This window comes from Phaseolus vulgaris, chromosome 2 (assembly GCF_000499845.2).
Source record: "Phaseolus vulgaris cultivar G19833 chromosome 2, P. vulgaris v2.0, whole genome shotgun sequence".
NCBI classification, from domain to species: domain Eukaryota; kingdom Viridiplantae; phylum Streptophyta; class Magnoliopsida; order Fabales; family Fabaceae; genus Phaseolus; species Phaseolus vulgaris.
The window spans coordinates 22184765-22206492 of record NC_023758.2 but is presented as its reverse complement, the minus strand read 5'-3'; the positions used below and the strand labels follow the sequence as shown (position 1 = coordinate 22206492).

The 21728-nt window shown below is 41.6% G+C and overlaps 2 protein-coding genes across 5 annotated transcripts; both read left to right on the top strand.

The window, feature by feature from the left end:
• Window positions 1-262: 262 nt before the first annotated feature.
• Window positions 263-5244, top strand: LOC137810918 (ankyrin repeat domain-containing protein, chloroplastic-like). Its single transcript, XM_068612416.1, has 8 exons — window positions 263-1266; window positions 1407-1489; window positions 1856-1954; window positions 2036-2131; window positions 2329-2427; window positions 2517-2615; window positions 4598-4904; window positions 5012-5244. Exons 1-7 carry the CDS (start codon window positions 555-557, stop codon window positions 4694-4696), a joined length of 1287 nt encoding a protein of 428 aa, XP_068468517.1. The 5' UTR covers window positions 263-554; the 3' UTR covers window positions 4697-4904; window positions 5012-5244.
• Window positions 5245-6223: 979 nt separating this feature from the next.
• LOC137810919 (bifunctional nuclease 2) lies at window positions 6224-9156 on the top strand. 4 transcript variants are annotated; one of them, XR_011080989.1, is made up of 10 exons: window positions 6224-6739; window positions 6965-7159; window positions 7261-7313; window positions 7406-7462; window positions 7850-7915; window positions 7998-8069; window positions 8274-8346; window positions 8478-8569; window positions 8651-8715; window positions 8847-9156. XR_011080989.1 is itself a non-coding variant. In XM_068612417.1 (10 exons), exons 1-9 carry the CDS (start codon window positions 6475-6477, stop codon window positions 8701-8703), a joined length of 963 nt encoding a protein of 320 aa, XP_068468518.1. In that variant the 5' UTR covers window positions 6224-6474; the 3' UTR covers window positions 8704-8715; window positions 8847-9156. The 4 variants fall into 4 exon arrangements, 2 of the variants coding, with proteins under 2 accessions (XP_068468518.1, XP_068468519.1); XM_068612417.1 differs by having other exon boundaries at window positions 8237-8346; XR_011080990.1 differs by lacking the exon at window positions 8651-8715.
• The last annotated feature ends 12572 nt before the right edge of the window (window positions 9157-21728 follow it).

The window sequence follows — 21728 nt, the reverse complement described above, 5'->3', positions numbered from 1 at the left end:
TTGTTTGGGTAATTTTTTTATAAACACTTTTAGGAGGAAAAAAATATGAAATTAGTTTTTTTACATGTTGAATATTTTTTAACTTATGAATAAATTAATTTCAATTTATGAAAAAAATCTTTTTCCTTATAAATGGTGGTGAGAAAGTTGATTTTTAGAAAGGTTATATAATTTTGAATCTTAAACACGTGGTTAGTTGTTTGATCTATTCTCTGTTTGTATGAAAAATAAGTATTAAGAAATGTAAATTTTTAAATGAATATTTAGTGTTTTGAACTAGTCATTAGCTTTTGATCAAAGGTCTTCGACAAAAACTTGAACCAGAGTTGTGTGTGGGTAGTGAAGTAATTGGTTAAGTCATATGAAAAAAAAGGAATAAAAATGGCTGCTATGTTTTCTTGACGTGATTCAAAATTTGAGGTTGGAACTCAAGAAGTGTATATTCAATGAAATTTGGTACAGAATCATCGACAAATAATTGATTTACGAGTTTTAGAATTTTGTTTAGATCCAAGGTTGTTTTAGGCTAGCATTTGCAGTAGTAGCAACTGAAAATGGAAGCCACCATGTTCAACTTTTCGACCCTTATGTTCAATGCTCAATCTCACAAACTCTTCTCTCACTTTATCACTTTTCCGTTACCCATCTCTCCCCTCCGCTTCCAATCTCTACCATCCCTCCAATTCCCCACCGAACGGAACGCCCACTCCCAAAAAAACCGCAACTGCGTAGTCTTCGATGATGGCATCTTTGAAAACGACACCGTTTTCCCAAACGACAATCGCACCTCTAACAACAAACCCAAACCCAAAGCGGGTTCAGGGAAGAAAGTAGCGCCCATTAGCCGCGAGAATTTGGTTCCGGAGAAGTGGAGAAAAGCTCAGGCAGAGACAAAAATCACCATTAGCGAGAGGCGCAAGAAGAAGAGAAGAAAGTTTCCTTTCAGGGGAGCCGAGAAAATTAGGCTCAACAGAACGGTGGAGAAGAAGGGAAAAGGAAATGTAAAAGGGTTGAGTCCCTACGGGGATGTGAATTGGAACGAGTACAAGGATTCTAAGAAGACCATATTGAAAAGGCTGAATCCTCTGGTTCTCAAAAACCCTTCTAGATTTCCCGTCAATGAGAAGGTTCCAGAACCTGACTTCAATGGTGAGCGTGTAGAGCCTAAGGATCCGAGAGGGGTTGTTCAGGGGAAGGGTTTGGAGGACGTCTTAGAGTTTTTCAACAGCGGGAGTTACAACCCTTGTGCTAACACCACCCATGAAGGTCAACAGTTTAAAATTAATAATTTATGTTAAGATCAAAATCAATTTTCCAGAGAAGCTAAAATCACTTAGTATTGCATGTGTATCGCTTTTTTGAGTGTTGAGATTGTGGTATTGATAATTTAGTGCCTGAATGAATAGGTTGTCGGAATTTGTTTGTTATTACTAAGGAGGAGATGTTCTTGTTGAACAAGCGAATGCCGGACTTGGCTACTGCTACTTCAGTGAGTTTTCTCTGTCTGACGAACAAATTACAATGACTTGTGCTTTGTCGTCATTATGCTTGTATTATTGCCAAGACAAAATTCTATAGTTCTCCTTCATTATGATGGCTTACTAGGCTTATTGATCACTTTTTGCACGAATTGATGTTGTTCAGCAATCTCAGTAGTTGTTGATGTTTTGTTGCCGTTTATCTGTCTTGTATGGACTGGTTAATTGTGGCTACAATAATGTTGTTGGATGTTGTATTTTCTTTTTGTCAGAACCATGCTAAAGGTGTAGAGATGGAAAGGGTTCTGATTCTTCCTAGGAGAGAGTTTGGTGAACAATTTATTTATTTATTTGGCTAATACTGACATTATTTCCAGGGTAAATGGCTTCCACTGCACACATTTGCTTCATGTGGAGAATTTTACCCTTTAGATTCTTTGTTGAAGCATAATGTTGATATCAATGCAGTCGATAAGGTATATAAATTCCAACTTTTCATATGGGAGAATAAAAATTATGAAGTTGTTGATTTAAATTATAGTGATTTTCGTTTCCAGGATGGTTTGACTGTTCTTCACAAGGCCATTGGTAAAAAGCAGGCCATAACCAATTATCTTCTGAGAAACTCAGCTAATCCTTTTGTACGGGATAAAGTGAGTAAAAAATTACTTAATTGTTTTCGTTGCAAATGTGAGCCTTTGCTTCCTAAGTTTTTTTTTATTTTGTGTTTTTCCTTCCACCGTTGAGAGAAATTGTCACTCTTATTGTCCCATCTTAATCTAACAGCATAGTAATTAGTTGCTTGGTTATAATTTTATACATCTACCTTGTTGTTTATGTATGGGAACAGGACGGGGCCACCTTGATGCACTATGCTGTACAAACAGGTTCTACCGAGACAATTGAATTACTCTTATTTTATAATGTGGATATAAATCTTCAGGACAAGGTATGGTCAATTGTTCTACTGGTTAGCATATCTAGATTGAAATCATTTTCAGTTCCTTCTGAGAACTTAATTTGCTTACTCTCTTTCAGGATGGCTGGACACCGTTACATCTTGCGGTTCAAACTCAGAAACCCAATGTAGTGAGGCTTCTGCTGCTTAAAGGTGCCAATAAGACATTAAGGAACAAGGTATTGTCTGTTGATTTCCTGCGTTAATATAAATGTTAAAGGACCTTGATGTTGTGCATAATGTTACCTGAATATAGATGTTATTACTGGATAATCCATAAAAAGTAACTGTTATTGCTATTTAGATTGTTTCTCTCTGTCATACCAACCAGTTAGGTCATCTGAAGGAAAGGCCATTTTAGTATCCAAACCCCGAATCACAATTTAGAAATTGAGACGATTTTAGATTTTCCTGTAAACCAGGGAAGCATTTCCAAAGTCATTAAAAAAATTTAGTTGTTGAAGAAAAAAATTCATAATTTATTGTTGAATTGTTAAACTTTGCCAATCTAATGTGTTTTTGCCAAACTTTACATAGTTGTTTCAAAGCCTGGGTCAAGGACACAGTTTTGTGAAATCTTTATGACATGATGGAATTTAGTTTTATTGAAAATTTGGTTTTTGTTTGAGCATGATCTGTTAAATAGCTGACCTCAGATAAGGTAAGGATGGTTTTGTTGCTGCTGTAATTGAGGAATTTCTTATTTTTGCTGAGCTTGGTTGAGGAAAGAGAAAAGTGTGGAAAAGAAAATAATTGAAAGGAAATAGAGTGGGAAAAAAGGATGTTTGGTTGAATCAAAATAAAGCGGAAAAAGAGAACAAATAGAGGGAAATTGTAAAGGCATATGTATTTGGTTTGAAAGATAAAAAAAAGTGAAGTGATAGTTTTTTGTCAATTACATATTACTACCTCTTGGTTTCTTCTTTTGATAATATTTTCCCATTTTTTCGCGATGCAATTGATTATGGTTGGGCATATAGTCAAATGCGCAAATATAGAAAGTCCAGGATGAATGATTTAATTGATTAGACACTTATAATTGATACAATGGGCAGCTATGACCTTCAACAAATCCAAGATGCACGAAATAATCAATTGAAATGTTCTATAAACGATTAATTTGACCTTACATGAAAACTTAGTCAATTCCTTACACAATACACCATTTGAATTAATGACAAATCATTTATAGTGCAGAACAACATATAACAATAACACTACTAGTAATTTAAAATATACATTAGTGGTGTAATAAGTTTAATATGAAGTCACAGTCTTCCGAAATTTCCTACTACAAGCCTAACAAGAGTCTTCCAAAATATGCATGACACTTCAAATCTATCAAAAGTCTTTCAAAATATACATTACATTTTAAATATACATCCAAAACAATCTTCGTATTTAAGATTGGTTGTTGCATAAAAACTTGTAACATGCATTAGTTGTTTATCTTGCAAATTCATTTTAACCAACATGTCCCACACATCTAACTCTGATACTGGTATTGTGGAACTATTCCTCAAGATTGTAACTTGTTCATGCATCAATTCATTGCATTTTCCAATAGCTACAACTTGATGCAGTGCAACCTGTGACATAATTTCGGTCAACACATTCCCACTAACAATTGCCTCAACCACTCTATCTAACCCAGTTGTTAGTTTATCAAATTCTGTATCAATTACAACAACCATTGGAGTTTTGCTCTTTGTGCAATGGAAAGTGGAAGTTCCAGCTAAGGGATTGGATTGAATCATATATGTAATTGACCAAAAACTATCACTTTCTTTTCGTTCAAACTAAACACATAGACCTTTACAAATCCCCTTCATTTCCTCTCTTTTCCACTTCAACCAACAACACTTTTCTCCACTCTATTCTCTTTCAATTCTTTTATTTTCCTTTCCACACCTTTCTCTTCCCTCAACCAAATGCAGCATTATACATCTTCCATGTATCGAATTTCATGTAACTAATTTTACATCTTCCATGTATCGAATTTCATCTTCAAATATATTATATATCAGCTGTTACTCATTAAATGAGAGAGAGAAACTTGGGAATAGTGATTGAGTGTTCAATTTCTTTGTTAGCCTGGTTAATGCTGGTCACTTCTTTAATATTGGTTCTCAAATTGCAAGTTCTCTGTTGTTTATTTCAGGATGGTTTAACTCCACTTGACCTTTGTCTTTACTCGGGTCAAAGTTTCCAAACATATGTGTTAATTATGTTGTTTAAACAACCTCAAGAGTATCTTTGACATGTGTGACAAATGGTGTGTCTCTACCCATTTTATCCTTGGTTAAACCTATTCGTCTTTTCATGCTGATCAAGTAAGTAAGAAGGATTTTAGTCACTGGTGTCTCCATTATTACTTCCTATCATTGATTCTTGCATGTTGGAACTGAATGGGTAAATCGCTAGAGATTAAGACTTCCAATCGAAGTGATGTGACTTAACCAAAAGCAGTAAGTATTTCGTTGTCATTCCCAGTGTGCTGTTATGGATTTTTTTTTATGTTTTTGGTTGGTGCTTTGAATCGTTTTTGTGATACACTGGGTGGATTTAATTGTAGGTAAATTGTTGTTGAATTCCATGCGGGGGAGTTCGGCAGCTACTTTTGGAAACCATAACTGCAGTGTAAATCGATCAAATATGAATTTAATTGGTACTTGGTATTGTAGTTTGCCCCATGTACTTTGTGTCACTGTGTATTATAAGGAAATGAAAGTAGAAGAAAGAAAATATATTATTCATACTGTGTATTGAGGTTTGTGATTATTCAATAGCAAAAATAGGTAAGGATAATCAATTCCAAGGAGTAGGTCATGGATGGAAGTTTCATCATCATATTCTGATTTCTTCTGGATCATGACTAAATATCACAGAAACTCGAACCTCTGCCATTGCATAATTTTTTTATGAATTAATTTAAAATACACTAACACTTTCGTTCGAGAATTTCATCAATTTATTATGAATGATGGTTTTTTTTTTCTTCAGAAGTCATTTTAAGAATATTGGGTGGGAATCATGGTGTTTCATCTATAAGAATATTTTCTTGAAGTGTGTGAAATGTTATTTTATAATCTGAATTCCAGCTTATGATGACACCTCTGGCATGGAGAGATAGCATCTATTCTTGTTCAAGTATCAATATTTTGCCAAAAAGCTTGCCTAGTTTGGCGTAGAGAATAACTTGGCAAATTAAATATATACCAAATTAAACACCGCAGCATATTCTTGACATAAAAAATAAATTGGCACTAAATTAAAATTTTATTTAACATAAATACTTTGATTCTTTTTTTGTCTGAGAATAAGTACTAGTATAATAATATATATTATGCATTGAGATAAATACAAGTGGTAGTGCTATATTTATATATAATATTGCTATATTTATATATAACATTTGTTATTCAAGATATGATAACTACAAAAAATAATTTTATTCACGAATTCTTATTTAATTTAATTGGAAAAAACAAAAGATATTTCTTTCTCCAAACTGTTTGCTTAACAGTGAAATGAAGCAGAGAACATAACTGGGTCAAAATATCTTAGTTGTCCAAACAAAAGGACACTTGTCAGAATGAGATCCACTTTGGTAACAGCTAAATTTGAAAACATAAAGATAACAAAGAAAAAAAGATAGAAACATAGACATTGATGTTACAAAGAGAGAGAATATTTTAAGAAAAAATATTTTATCTAACGTCTTATCTACATAGATCAATGATATTTAATTAATTGGCAGTTTAAACCCATTTTTTGTTTTTTAGTTGGTGCATGAGTGTGATAAAAGCAAAGAATAGTTAGCAATGGCAGGAGAAGAATATGATCCACAACAAAGGGAATAAAATGGGGTTTAATTTAATTAAATGTAATTAAATAAAGATAAGCACATAATTAAGTATTACAATAATAACATCAACTCCACTGTCTCCGAAAACCTGTTCCCTCTCAGAATCGCATCTCACCCTCTTCGCTCTATCTTTTCTCTTCCCAGCATCTACGTCGTCGTTTCGATACAAAATGCTGGGTTCAAGATTCTGCGTCCGCACCGTATCAGGCGTGGGCTCCGCCGCCGCTGATCACACGAATGCCGCCGTAACCACCGCCCGCTCCGCTCCGAACTCTGTCGCCGTGGATTTCTCGCCGCTTCACATCCCTTCGCTCCGGTCTCGCCGCTTACGCTGCCGCAGATCCATCCTCATTTCCTGCAATTCCTCTCACCGCAGATCCAGCTCCGACGATTCTCTCAGCAACGATTATCTCGAAGCCTCTCTCCTTCTCTCAGGTTACTCACTCTCAAGCGTCGATCGCGATTGTACAAATAAACACAATGCTTTTTCGTGTTTTTCACTTTTTCTGCTTTCTCAAAAACCAAAAGGTTGATTGCGAATTGTAATGGATTAATTGTATTACAGTAGTGTGTTTTAGTAACTCTTGTTGTTTTCATCGTTTAGGTCTATCCATGTGTATGAATGAATGCCTGAAATTTTAATTACTTAAACTAGCGCAGAAACGTTCTCGCACTATCATATGTGGAAGAAAAGATTCCAAGCGGAGTTTCAATGGAAATCGTCTACACCGTCAATTCCCTTGTCCAGAACGGATAGTAGCTTATTGAGACATGGCTTTCTACAGCGTTTCCAGAACCCTACGATTTTTCTCAGGATTTCTTGTGATGGAGACTATATACTGCCCATTGTTGTAGGTAGGTGTCACATGTGTAGACGTGCTTTTTAGTTTGTTTAATTTTTCCTGAATATTTTGGAAAACTCAAGTTTTATTAACTTTGTACCTTTGTTGGTTCAGGACAGATTGCTATCGAGAAACTTATGGATGCGGAATTTCAACGAGAAAGTGAGGTAATTTTTCAAACTGGTCCCTGTGGTTGTTCAAGTTGTGTACTTTTTTTGTTATTGTGATTATTGATGCTTAGCATGTGGTGATATTACAGGATTGTCCTGATCAGTTCCAGTTTGTGAAAAACCTAGTTGGAAGACTAGACCATGAAGTATGAAGCTGAGCATTTCCCACTTTACATTGACGCCTGTGGATATGTTATCAATTACTGCTTTTTTTCTTTTCTTTTAATTTTTTTGGTCCTGATGCTTGCATTATAGGTTTATTAAAATTGCAGCAACGAGTAGTATTCCACATCATTCTTTTAGCTTCCTGTTTTTACCTTGCATTCATTAGATTCCGCCTGTATGTAGGAGATTTGCCTTGGACCTTTCCGTTCTTATGCATTCTTCTTGCAAATTATATGTATCTCTATGTGCCTAAAAATGGCCTTGATCTTGAACTCATTTTGCAAATTAAACATCCATTTCAATTCAATTCAATTTTCAATTACACGTTTGGTATCAAATGAATAATTCAATTCAATTTACACTTTCAGGTGATAATGGTGAGAATTACAGAGAGAGTGGTCAGCACTTACTTTGCTAGATTGTACCTTAGTCAGGTTTTGAAAACTTTTCAATTCATAAATGATAAAAAAACACCTTTATCTTCTCTTTCATTATAAAACTTTTTAATTCCTTCAGCCAGCGAAAAGTGATCTAGTCAGTGTGGATGCACGTCCCTCAGATGCTATTAACCTTGCAAATAGATGCAAGGTATGAATGCTATGTTCACCTTGCCAATATTTCTTATAAAAATATATTGAGCAAGAATCAACAAAAACTATAGCTCATCTATTCTAATGCAGAACTCCTAGCAAAATGCATTTTGTGCATTGATGTTAGAAAATCCACTTGTATGATTTTAAAGTTGATTTGTGCAGGCTCCAATATATGTAAGTAAACAAATTGTTTTCACAGATGCTATCCGAATTGGTTATGGAATGGGAAGAGTGCGTAATAAAAAGGCTATATATGATGTATTGCTTGACAGGTATTACATAGTTCCTTTGTTTATGCCAAATTTGCAGCTATAAATTCTGTGTAGGAGTTACTGCACTGCAAGACCAAACTCCTTTGCATTTTGTTTGTCATCTGAGTCTAAACTTTATATGTTTTCTACAGCCCTGTAGATGGTCCAGATTTGGTAGCTCAAGAACTAAGTATGATGCATAATATGCATATAGCTATCGAACAAGAAAGATTTAAAGATGCAGGTGAAATATCTTTTGCATATGATTGTATGTGTTTTGATTGTGTAATGGAATTCCTAAAGCACTATAGTGGCGCTTTTGCAGCTACATGGAGAGACAAACTTGCAAATCTTCGTAAATCAGCCCATGAACACTAATTAGCTTGTTAGGTAGCTATATCCGGAATTGATTTCGTATATTTAAACATTTGAAATTTGATGTTTTAAAAATAGAAGGGAATCATGCTTCTTTTGTAGTTTGACTGTCTAATGGTATGTTGAAAATTTTCATGTGATGACAGGGTGAGTTCTGAAGAAGAATGTGGGGAATTTATGAGTATGTTACCTGTTAATTTTTGGACAGGTATATATTGGGGTATTTCCAGAAATGAAGGAAAGTAGCAAAATCAAGTGTTGTACAGCTGTGAAATCAAGTGTTTTCTACCCTACTTTATGTATATATCAAATTATTGAAATGTTAAGACCTTATAGAAGGTCGACTTGCTTCTGCCAATACTCAGAAATTGACAACGATGTTCTTGTATGTATTCACTATTCAATCCTGGACATGGGTCATGGCTATCAATGAGAATTGACTCTGTTTGCCTTAAATTTACAATTCATTTTCATACTTTCCAAAAAAACACTAGCTAATGTAATCGGGAACTAATTAATTGAGGTACCGTATAAATCACAAATATGTTTCAACAGCTCAAAATTAGTTGTATTCCTCTCTAAATTGAGGTTTTTTCAATCATGTAGGAACGAACTTGAATAGATTAATCTATAACTAAACAGTATAAGTTTTGAATAGATTAATCTATAACTAAACAGTTCAAGCTTGTGCATGATAAAAAAAATTCTTCAATAGAATGGATTTGATAACTGGGGTGTATTGAACCTTTGTTTGCTCTCCAATGAAGGAATATAGCATGTTTTTAAGTTGTTGGTACACAGTATTGGTACTGATAATGATTTATGGTAGTGTCTTTAACTTTTTATGATGATAGGACAATTTAAGTTATATTTAAAGGGCAATTCAACTTATGCAAATTTCAAAAATAATCTTCACGGAATTGAAAATCTAAAATTAAAAAATACATTTGGAAAAGAAAATTTAGAATAAAGTTTTTGTATTTTGAAAATGAAATTCTGAAAAACATTCTCAAAAAAGAGATTTTAGAATTTGAAAAATTTAGAATACTTATTTCAGCAAGTGAAGATTTGGCCTACTTGTATCGACTCATTGGAGGAATGTTTAGACTCATTGGAGGAATGTTTAGAGTGAGAAATTTTTTTCTAAAGATATATTTTGATTTTTTTTTAATTTAAAATTACTAATTTTGTCCTTTTAACATTTATATAAAATAGATAAGTGTTTTCGCTGATTGACTTTCTTGTCGGTTGACTTGAGTGAAAAGTTTCGCTTCTAACCAGTCTTCTCTAGATTTTCTTCTGCGTCTTCTCATTGCACTGGAACGTGATTCTGTTAGGACAACGGAGACTCTACCTGTTGATTACACTCTGAAGATCAAGTCAATGAGAACTTACTAAAATAAGATAGGTATTCGGTTTCATAGTATTCAGAAACAACAACAACCTTTACTTGGGGTCTCAAGCCTCTTTATAGCTTACTCGTTTAACAACTTTCACGAGAATATACTAATATGATTCCACTAACATGATAGAGATATGATATGAACATGTTATGGATTCAATAAGAGTTGGAATATGATTAGGCACTTTTTAAGAATTGGATCAATGTTCTTATCATTCAAGAACTCACCAAAACACAAGTAACCAAGCCAAACTCACAAAGAAACCCATTTTTGGACATAAGAACCGATTGAAACAAGAAACAACACAAATGCACCGATTAAAACTCAAAGAAACACAATTAAAACCACAAGAAGAACAAACCAAATGAAACTACTGAATATAAACACAAGACAAACAAGTTCCACCGATTGAAATATCAAGAAACAACAAAGACATGTTTTAGAGTTTGTTTTGGAATGGAGATGGAAGAAGAAGATGAAAAGAACAAGGAAACTTATGTGGTTGGAGCTCTTGGAAATGTACACGCCACTTCCTTTTATAGAGAGGAGGACCGGTCACAAGTACAAGGAAGCTTACAAGAGAAGCTTTGAAAGGTGACTTTCTAACTCTTCCTATTCTAGCGCCTAAAGGAGAGTGAAAAGGCACCTTTTTGGATCTTTCCTAAAAGCTAACGCCTAAAGGTGCTATACAAAGGAGGTGTCTTAGGTTTCCCTCTCTTTAGCACCTTCTTAAACACTACTCTATATGTTTTTCAATTTATACAAAAGAAACTATAAAAAGAGAAAACATTTGAAGCCTACTACCTAACTCCTTAGCTTTGCTCCTTGTAATCCTTTGAGGTAAAAAGGATGATGAGCTAATGTGTCTTTGAGCATCTTGAACTTCAACCTCATTCTCTTCTTCTTCTTGATCTCCATCATACTCCCCGAGTTGGAGAGAATTCGATCACGAATTCTGAAGACCTACAGAAAAAGGAGTTAGATCAGTGATATTAAAAGTATGACTACCAAGAAACGTATCAGACATATCTAACTCATAAGCATTATCATTAATCCTCTTTAGGACTTGAAAAGGTCCATGTCCACGAGGCATAAGTTTGGACTTCCTTTGATTAGGAAAACGATCCTTTCTCAAGTGAAGCCAAACCCAATCACCAACATCAAACAATAATGCCTTTCTCCTTTTGTTGGCATGTTCAAGATACTTGCCAACTTTCTTCTCAATTTGTAACTTGATGTCATTATGCAAATCTTTTATAAAAGAAGCCTTTTCAAAACCATCCTTGCATAATACATCATCAAGTATAGGAATTGGAAGAAGATCAAGAGGTGTTAGGGGGTTGAACCCATACACAACCTCAAAAGGAGAGTGGGATGGGGTAGAATTTACTACTCGATTATAAGCAAACTCAACATGTGGTAGTAAATTCTCCCAAACCCTTGGATTCCCGGAAATAAAGCATCGCAACATTTGGCCCAAAGTTCTATTGACCACCTCAGTTTGACCATCAGTTTGGGGGTGACAAGTAGTAGAAAATAAAAGTTTTGTGCCAAGTTTCCCCCATAAGGTCTTCCAAAAGTGACTCAAGAACTTGCAATCCCTATCGGATACTATACTTCTAGGAAGTCCATATAAACGAACAACTTCCTTAAAGAAGAGATTTGCAATATGACACGCATCATCCACATTGTGGCATGGAATAAAATGAACCATTTTAGAAAAACGATCCACTACCACAAAGATGGAATCCTTACACTTCGATGTCTTGGGTAGTCCTAAGAAGAAATCCATAGAAATATCAACCCAAGGCATTGTGGGGATAGGAAGAGGGGTATATAAACCATGGGGTTGCACTCTAGATTTAGCCTTGCGACATGCTATACATTTATCACACAAGTTATGAACGGATTTTCGCATATGAGGCCAAAAGAAATGCTCATGCAAAATATCTAAAGTTTTGGCTACCCGAAAATGTCCCATTAATCCACCCTCATGCGTTTCTCTAACAGGAGATTGTCTAATAGAGCTTTGGGGCACACAAAGTCGTTTACCTTTAAAAAGAAATCCATCTTGTATGAAAAAATCTTTGTGTCCTCCCTTAGCACATTCTTGATAGACAAGAGAAAAATCAAGGTCATCATGATAAAGTTCCTTGATGTGATCAAACCCAAGATATTGGGTATCTAAAAGATTTAACAAGGTATTGCGTCTAGAAAGTGCATCGGCTACAACATTAATTTTGCCTTGCTCGTGTTTGATCACATAAGAAAATTGCTCAAGAAATTCCACCCACTTAACATGCCTCTTATTAAGCTTGTTTTGGATTTTCAAATATTTAAGAGATTCATGATCACTATGAATCACAAATTCTTTAGGAAAAAGATAATGTTGCCAAGTATACAAAGCTCTAACAAGTGCATATAATTCTTTATCATAAGTGGAATAATTGAGATGACTTCCTTTCAATTTCTCACTAAAATAAGCTATGGGGTGACCCTCTTGAAGGAGAACAACCCCAATGCCTATACTAGAAGCATCACATTCTATCTCAAATGTTTTAGTAAAATTAGGAAGGGCTAAGATGGGAGCATTAGTTAATTTTTCCTTCAAAATTTCGAAAGCCTTTTGTTGCTCTTCTCCCCACTTAAAAACCACATCCTTTTTTACTATGTCATTGAGAGGTGCGACAATTGTACCAAAGTCTTTCACAAACCTTCTATAAAAAGAAGAAAGGCCATGAAAGCTTCGTACATCGTTCACATTGGTGGGTGTTGGCCAATGTTGAATTGCTACAACCTTTGTTTGATCTACATGTACCCCTTTACTACTTACAACAAACCCAAGGAATTCTATATGATCAAGCGCAAACATACATTTAGCAAGTTAGCATACAAATGTTCTTTCCTAAGGGTTTCCAACACTTGTCTAACATGCATTTTATGATCACCCAAAGACAAGCTATAAATGAGAATATTGTTCCTGCCGGTTGACCAAATCGATCTTCATGCGTAGCTAAGACCTGCGTATCAAGGATTCCTTCTTCTTCGTTCCCAAGTCACTCGTGCATACAATGTGTAAGCGTAAATGACTTAGAATCTGTAAAATGTACCTCTCTAAGCCTTTCAGAAAAGCTTATATACCTTCGGTTTTAGTGCTTCTGCCACGTGTCTCCTTATGACTTAAGCGTAACTTAGCGCGGAAAGCCTTACAGCGTTGTCCCCTAACTTAGGGAAATCTCAGCGTGTAAGTTTCCCTTCTCGAAGTGCATCTGGCGCGGGGAGTGACTACTTGGGTCCCAACTCATGCGCCCCAACCTCTAGTCACTCGCCCTGGGAGTATCTCTGCCCTTCTCACGTACCATGCATGTAGATTATCCCCTGGAACGTGGCCCTCTCCCGGGTCATATCTGTCCTAGTGGTTCTCCAAAGGTGGCACGTACTGCCGTGTCTCCATGCCTCATGCATAGGTACTTCGCGAGTTGGGTCTCTCCCTACTGTTACTGGGAATATGGCTTTGAAGCCACCTTACTCTTCTCTTATTACTCTTCTGAGGTACCGAGGCCCGACTCCACGCCCTTACCGTGCCGCCTACCATGCCGCCTACCATGCCGCCCCCTCCACGGTCACTCTTACCCGTGGGCATCGGGGGGGTGGTCCCACCTATCTGTAGGCGCTTCCTGGTTCGAGCCTACTCACACCCGAGGCCGGTCAACGCCCAGGGCCTGACCGTCTCCCTTCTCATCCCTCTGTGCCTTTGATGGGTCCCACCAAGTGTTGACTTTGGTCAACACCTGAGGACGTGTCGGTACACAAGCCCCCCAGTCTTGAGCTGAAAACACCATTTTCAGTGAAAAGACTAAGGCGTCCTACCGTCCTACGTGGCATTCTAGTGATGGGACGTTCCTGCGCTATGACGTGATACCTTGAGTCACGCGGTAATCTTCTGACACGTGGCCCAATCACACGGTCACGACTTAACGTCTTTTGCGCTTCTCAAGTTTACGTTATATGTTTCGAAAACGCGCGCTTCAGTCATTGTTCCATCACTTGAACTCTCATTCACTCTTTCGTCTTCCTCTCGAAAGTTTCTCTGATCTCTCTCCTCAGACCCCAAACCTTCATTACTTCGATCATCCAAAGGTATGGTTTTTCTTCATCGATGGCTCTTTCTCTTGACTTTTTATACTGATATTACTGCCTGGGACTATTTACATTTTTGCATTTTACTCTTCCCTTCTCATTTCCTCGTTCCCCTGTTTTCTGAACTTCTCTCGTGGGTAGGTTTTTTTCTAGGTTTTCTTTCACCTTTTGACGCCATAACCCCTGTTTGCTAAACCTTTGTTCTTCCTCTTCTCAGCTTCCTTTGCTGTGTCATGGCGCGTACAAAAACTACTACTAACCCTCCTCCCCCCAGTGTTAACTACAAACAACTTTACCCTTGGGCTTCTGACGAATTGCTCGCAGAAACATCAACCCTAACCTCCATTTCTGATTGGAGGGACCACCTGAATAGTGAACCGGGGTGCAAGGGTAGTGCCTTTGGGAGGAGGCACGATGCTTATATTTCCGTTCGTCCCAGCACCGCGGGCGAACCTGTATGCGTAGATGATCGCTCGAACGATGGAGAGCCCTTCTTCTTCTTTTACCAAACTATTTCCAACGTATAGTAATGCGCCTCCCTTTCACAAGCTTCGAAAGGGAGCTTCTAACTGAGGTGAACGTGGCTCCAGCCCAGCTACACCCCAACAGCTGGGCTTTCATCAAAGCCTTTGGGATCCTCTTTAGTTACTTTGGATGCTATCCCCCAGTGGACGTCTTCCTCCACTTTTTCGAGGCTAAGAGCCCTGGGAAGAATTTGCGGGTTAGCTTCAGCGGAATTACCGGGAGGATAATCTTAACCCTCTTCCAACAGTCTTACAAAGGCTTTCGAGGGAAATTCTTTAGGGTATGCTGCTCCCAAGCTGATCCCACTTCCCTCGACGGATTTCCCCTGTACTGGGTGAAGGAACCCAAACTGACGAAGCCCAAGACTCTGGACGGGCTAAATTCGGCTGATCGCGAGATATGCCAAGTCTTGACTAGCCTAGGGGTAGTATTCAACATTGCTGAACTGATCAAGCACGAATACAACCCTGCTGAACTGACCAAATACATTGGTATGAGAGTGTCCCCTTCTTTACTAACTTCAATCTTCTATTCTCTGTTTGTGCTGCTTCCTCTTGCATATCTTTCAAACTATTCTTACTGCTTTCATAACATGCTTGTCCCATAACTGTTTCTTTCTGGTGCAGACATGTTGTTGGGAAGGGAGAAACGAAAAAGATTCGCCAAGGTCTTGGGTGCCCGTGGCAAGGCCAATTCTGGTGGGGCTGGTGCCTCTACACCCCCAGCACCCGAGGCTTTGGCTGCCACCTCTCCAACCACCCTCGCTCTAAGCTTGCCAACACCTACACCTGCTCAAACCGCCCAAGGCCCCCCTTCACCTCAGACCATTCCTACACCCACCTCCACACTTCCAATTGAGGCCATCCCCTTGGCCATGGTTGAAACTTTATCTCCACCAGCCCCCCTTGACAAAGGAAAAGGGGTGGTGGTTGTTCCCTCCAGCGACGAGGAGGATACCGCTGAGGGCCCAGTCTTTAAGAGGAGGAGGACTACCACAGTGGCTACATCTCACTCCACCTCCAACAAAGATGCTGAACCTCCAAGGGATGACCCTCCCAGTGCCCTCACACCTCCAAACTATATGGCACTGGGAGAAAGGGTTGAAACTAACCCCGAGCCTACCCCTGCACCAGCTCCATAACTTCCTCGAGTCATTCAATACATGCTGAAGGGCCTCCAGCAGACACTCCCGAAAGAGCCATCTCTCGAGACCATGGAGGAGAATACCTTTCGTTCTCTTGGGGAATACGTCACTTTCGCCAGCTCTTGGCGACAGGAAGCTGAAGCCAAGGCCAAGGAGTTAGCTCTGCTGAGAGAACAAACTAACGACCAGGCTTTTCGCTGGTTCAATCAAGAAGCCGCCATCAAGGAGGCTCTGAAAGTGGCACTGAAAGCTGAAGAGGAGGCTAACAAAAAACTTCATGCAGCAGGCCAAAAGTACACTGAACTTGTGGCTAAGTTAGTGCCCCTTCACGAACAAATAGTCGAGCTGACAGCTGCCGCTGAGGCATCCAAAACCCACACTACCAACCTTGAGAAGTGCTGTACTTCCCAAGAGGTAAACCTGGGCAAGGTTGAGGCTGAACTTGCCGCCAAGAACAAGGCTTTTGACCTGATGAAGGCTGATCTCACCAAGCAATTAACAGAAAAAACTGAAGCCTTGGCGGGCGTGCAGAAGGAGCTAGCTTCCCAAGTTGAACACTATCAGAAGGTCGAGAAGAAGCTCCTCGACGACGGTGCGAATGCCTTTGCTGCGGGGTTTGAGGAAGCTTTATCTTAGGTAGTTTGTGAACACCCTGAGGTGGACGTTTCCAACTACGCCCCCACCAACGAAGTCGTCGAGGGCAAGATTGTGCCCTTGGAATTTTCTGACGATAACTGATTTTCCTTTTATTGTAATCCTAAAACCCTGTTATTAACTTTGCACATTCTGGATGACCTTCATCCTTTATTTACTGCTTCAAGATGTCTCTGCTTGTTTACCTTCGATTTCTTCTGCTCAACTTGTTTACTTCTCGAACAATAGGTAGCACGCACCTCTCGTTCTTATCTTTCTTACGAAGTTAGACGTGCATGCACTTTGCTTGTTCTTAATCTTCTTGACTCATACAAATTTCTTAGCTTGATCTTTGCTTAACCTTCGTGGCCCTGAGGCGCCTACTCCCGAAGGTGTTACTGGCCTCGTCATCACTTAAAGATGAAGGAGGACTCATCTTCCCCGGCATCGGCATCGCTCAAGGGCGAAGGAGGACTTATCTTCCCTCGCCTCGACATCGCTCAAAGGTGAATGAGGACTTATCTCCCCTGGCCTCAAACATCGCTCAAAGGCGAAGGAGGGCTTATCTTGGCCGAAGCCTGCTTACTCGTACTGGGTGCCCACACTCGAGGAGAAACCTGCTGAACGCAAGGTCATTTCGTCCTCAGTGTGTCTAGACACTTGGGACAAAGTTGTGCTTGGTGCCCATGCCCGGGGAGAGGTCTGCTAAAAGCAGCACCGTATCGTCCCCGGTGTGTCTAAACACCAAGGCAACTAGTCTTTATCTCTTCGCACTCGGGCCACCGCCCGAGGAGAGGCCTGCTAGGAAACAACGCCGTTTCGTCCTCGGTGTGTTTAAAACACCAAGGTGGTCAGTGTACTTGGTGCCCACGCCCGAGGAGAGGCCTGCTAGAAATAGTGCTGTTTCGTCCCCGGTGTGTCTAAACACCAAGGTGACCAGGGACTTGGTGTTTATGCCCAAGGAGAAGGTTTCCCGAAGGATGGCGCTTCTCCTATCTGGCATGTATCTGCACCAAGTCACCTGACTCTCCACTGCTCCGAACTTCCTCTCTGCCTGATGCCCACACTCGAAGGAGGCGCCCCCTGCCACTTCCTTGCGAGGTGTCTAAACATCAGGCAACCGGGGCTAGTTGTTCTTACCTGGGGAGGGGGCGTCCCGAGGGAATCCGTTAACCCTTGCCCAGGGACAAGACGCTCGGGTTTAACTAATTTATACTTACCTTTCGCGCTCGACGCCCACGCCCGAAGAGTGCGCCCCTGCCACTTCCTTTGGGGTGTCTGAGGCAGTTTGCGCGCTTGGTGTCCACGCCCAGAGGAGATATCCGCGTCCCTCCTGCTGAGGTGTCTAAACACCATAGTGGTGGGTTCGTTTCTTACTGAATCACGCCATTTCTTTTTAGCGTTTCTTTACATTGTAAGAAAGGAAAACTCAAGACAATGTATGCTTAAACTGATTTTTACTTGGGTGAACTCATTAAAAAACCCCGAGAGGGAAAAAGAGTGTCCCCTTAAACTGTATACTACATAAAGTCTTTAACTAAAGTAAAACTTCAAGTTTGCCGCGTTCCAAGTGCGTGGGATGGGGCCTCCCTCCAGAGTCTCAGGCTTATACGAACCGTTCCCCCTAGCCTCGGTTACCCTAAAGGGCCCGGTCCACTTGGGAGACAACTTGTTTTCCAACTCATATGGATGAGCCTTCCGCATGACCAAGTCAGCTACCTAGAACTGCCGCAGGTTCACCTTGGATCTGTACTAATGCTCTACCCTTCTCTTCACGGCCTCAGCCTTGATTCTTGCCTCTTCTCTGGCTTCGTCCAACAGGTCTAAGTTCACCATCCTCTCCTCATTGGACTCCTCAGCCACAAAGCTCTGGAAACGCGGTGAGCTCTCGTGGATCTCCACCGGGATCATCACGTCCGATCCGTATACAAGGCTGAACGCCGTCTCCATGGTGGAAGTCTGGGGTGTGGTGTGATAAGCCCATACTATCCTCGGCACCTCCTCCGCCCAAGCTCCCTTGGCTTTTTCGAGCCTCCTCTTCAATCCCTTCAACAAAATTCTGTTGGTGGACTCCACCTGTCCGTTCGTCTGGGGGTGTTCGACAGATGCGAACACTTGCTTGATGCCTACCTCTGAGCATAGCTTGCCCAGCTGCATGCTGGCGAACTGAGCACCATTATCTAAGACAAGACGCCTCGGTACCCCGAAGCGACACACAATATTCTTCCAAACGAAGTGTTGTACCTTGTGTGCGGTGATCTACGCCACCGGCTCTGCTTCTATCCATTTCGTGAAGTACTCGATGACAACTATCAAGTACTTCATCTGCCTTATTGCTAACGGGAAGGGTCCCAGAATGTCAATTACCCACGTGTGGAAAGGCCATGGGCTGTAAATCGACCTCAGCTCTTCTAGAGGCACCTTGTGCCAGTCGGCGTGCAGTTGGCACTACTTGCATCGTTGGGCGTACCTTACACAATCCTCCCTCACCGTTGGCCAGTAGAAGCCTGCACGAACCACCTTGGATGCCAAAGACCTTCCTCCAACCTTCCTCCAACGTGGCTTCCACAAATCCCTTCATGGAGTTCAGACATTATCCTTGTGCACTCATCTCCACTCACGCATGTCAAAATCGGGTGCGTGAACCCGTGTCTGAACAGTGCTCCGTCCACGAGAGTGTACCTCACGAAACTTCTCTTTATCTTCTTACCTTCTTCTGGCTCTGCTGGGAGGATCCCATCCGCAATGTAGCGCCTATAGGGCGTCATCTACGTGTCCCCTTCTTCTAGGACGCACACTTGCATGGGGTCCTCCTCTTCTGGCGAGGCCGGATAAACACTTATGTTGGGGACCCTTGCTGTGTTCTGAATCAAGGACCGATGACTCCTCGACCTTCCTTTGAACGCACTGATCTGGAGGACGTCCACCCTGTTATCCGCCACAAACGTTTGCGGCGTCTTGAGGGTTTCTTGGATGACTGTCCTCTACCTTCCCCCCTTGCCTGAGCTGGCCAGCTTGGCGAGCAGGTCAGCTCGGGCATTCTGCTCTCTTGGGACGTGGACCAACTCGAACGCCACGAACGCCCCTTTCAACACTTGGACATATCTCAAATATGCCGCCATTTGTGGGTCATTGGCTTGGTACTTCCCAATCACTTGCCTCGTGACCAGTTGTGAGTCACTCTTTGCTAGCAGGCTCCGCGAACCCATCTCCTTGGCTAAGAGCATCCCAGTTATGAGGGCCTCGTATTCTGCTTGGTTATTGCTTGCTTTGAACGCAAACCTCAGGGCCTACTCAATCAGCAAACCGTTTGGCCTCTCCAGGACCACGCTGGCTCCACTCCCTTGCTGATTGAAAGATCCATCCACCGAGAGCACCCACTGGGAGCCCACCTCTGCCTCTTGCTGTGTGCTTCTTGGCGAGAGCTCCGCCAAGAAGTCCGCGTATACTTGTCCTTTGAATGGACCCCCTGGGCTCGTACTGGATATCAAACTCAGACAGCTCCACCGCCCAGCGGACCATCCTCCCTGCGACATCTGGCTTCTGCAACACCTTCTGGATGGGGAGGTCCGTCATTACTACCACGGTAAAGCTTTGGAAGTAGTGATAGAGCCTCCTGGCCGAGAACACCACTGCCAGAGCCGCCTTCTCTAACGATTGAACACTGGAAATAAGGATGCCCCTTGTCTCCCCCAGTTGATATGAATCTGAACAGAGCGGCCATTCGCCCTGTCAACTGTTGCACCTCCTTCACCGAGGCGGGACTCCTCATTGCCAGAATCGTTGCACACTTGTCGGGGTTCGCTTCAATTCCCCGCTTGGTGAGCAAAAAACCCAAAAACTTACCCGCCTCGACCCCAAAGACGCACTTCTCTGGGTTCAGCTTGACGCGGTACTTGGCTATTGTGGCGAACAGCTCTTCCAGGTCAATTGTGTGTCGTCCTCTCTCTTGGGAGGTCACCACCATGTCATCTACGTACGCTTGGACATTCCTACCCAGCATAGGCGCAAGGATCCTGTCCATCAATCTTTGGTAGGTGGCTCCTGCATTCTTCAACCCGGACGACATGACCTTGTAGCAGTAAAAACACGTTTCAGTCATGAACGCCGTTTTGCACTCGTCGCGGGGATGCATCTTGATCTGATTGTACCCCGAGAACGCATCCAAAAAGCTCAGCATTTTGCAGCTCGAGGCGCTGTCCACCAACGCGTCGATGCTGCGCAGGAGATACGAATCTTTGGGGCACGCCTTATTTAGGTCAGTGAAGTCCACACACATCCTCCACTTCCCGTTTGCCTTCTTTACTAGCACCACGTTGGCCAGCCACCCAAGGTATTGGATCTCTCTGATGTGGCCGGCGCTCAGCAGCTTCTTAGTCTCTTGCTGTACGACGAGGCGCCTCTCCTCATTGAACTTCCTCCTCCTCTGCCGTACAAGGCGAACCTTGGAGTCCATGGTGAGATGGTGGCATAAAAAATCCAGGTCGATGTTGGGCATGTCCGAGGCAGACAATGCCAAGGCATCCAGATGACGTGAGATCACTGATCGCACGTACCTCTTGCACTGAGGGGCAGTGCAGCCTCCTCCCGAAAAACCACCAGATATGGTGTGTACCTCCCCATGGATTGACATCTCATGGGCTTGATCCTCTTCTGGTACCGCCAAGGCCGCGGCCGCAGATGACCCAGCCAGATAATCCTTCAGAAACCCACTCTTCACTAGCTCGTCCAACTGATGGCCCAGGGCCAAGCAGTTGGTGATATGATGCCTGAACGCCTGGTGGAACTCACACCATGCGTCCATGTGCGGTCCCAGCACTTTATCTATCTTCGCGGGGACCCTCAGCCTGTCTGCGATGTTAGGCACGACAATGAGGTCCTTAAGCTCCACCACGAAGTTGTGCCTAACCGGCCTGTTCCCCTCTGTACGCCCCCTCGCCTAGGGCTTCCTCGCCTCGTAGGGGTGCTTCCTTTCTTGACCTCTCCTCCCAGTCGCAACCTCATTCACCCTGGCGGGCTGTGCACGCGAATGCGCTCTTGGGCGTGCAGGTGCAACACTCGCACGTTTCTCGCACACCTCACCTTCTGTGGTGATGTGCTCCACCGCGCGACACCTTATCTCTGCAAAGGTTCAGGGGGCGGTTCCTGATGATCGATTCACAGAAAGGTCCAGGGCAAATCCC

Excerpts from the sequence above, each read along its gene's own strand:
- LOC137810918 (XM_068612416.1), top strand. The coding sequence starts at position 555 with ATGGAAGCCACCATGTTCAACTTTTCGACCCTTATGTTCAATGCTCAA. Across the intron at positions 1,490-1,855 it reads ACTTGGCTACTGCTACTTCA|GGTAAATGGCTTCCACTGCA; the intron begins GTGAGTTTTCTC and ends CATTATTTCCAG. Across the intron at positions 2,428-2,516 it reads ATATAAATCTTCAGGACAAG|GATGGCTGGACACCGTTACA; the intron begins GTATGGTCAATT and ends ACTCTCTTTCAG.
- LOC137810919 (XM_068612417.1), top strand. The coding sequence starts at position 6,475 with ATGCTGGGTTCAAGATTCTGCGTCCGCACCGTATCAGGCGTGGGCTCC. Across the intron at positions 6,740-6,964 it reads AGCCTCTCTCCTTCTCTCAG|AAACGTTCTCGCACTATCAT; the intron begins GTTACTCACTCT and ends AAACTAGCGCAG. Across the intron at positions 7,916-7,997 it reads CTAGATTGTACCTTAGTCAG|CCAGCGAAAAGTGATCTAGT; the intron begins GTTTTGAAAACT and ends TAATTCCTTCAG.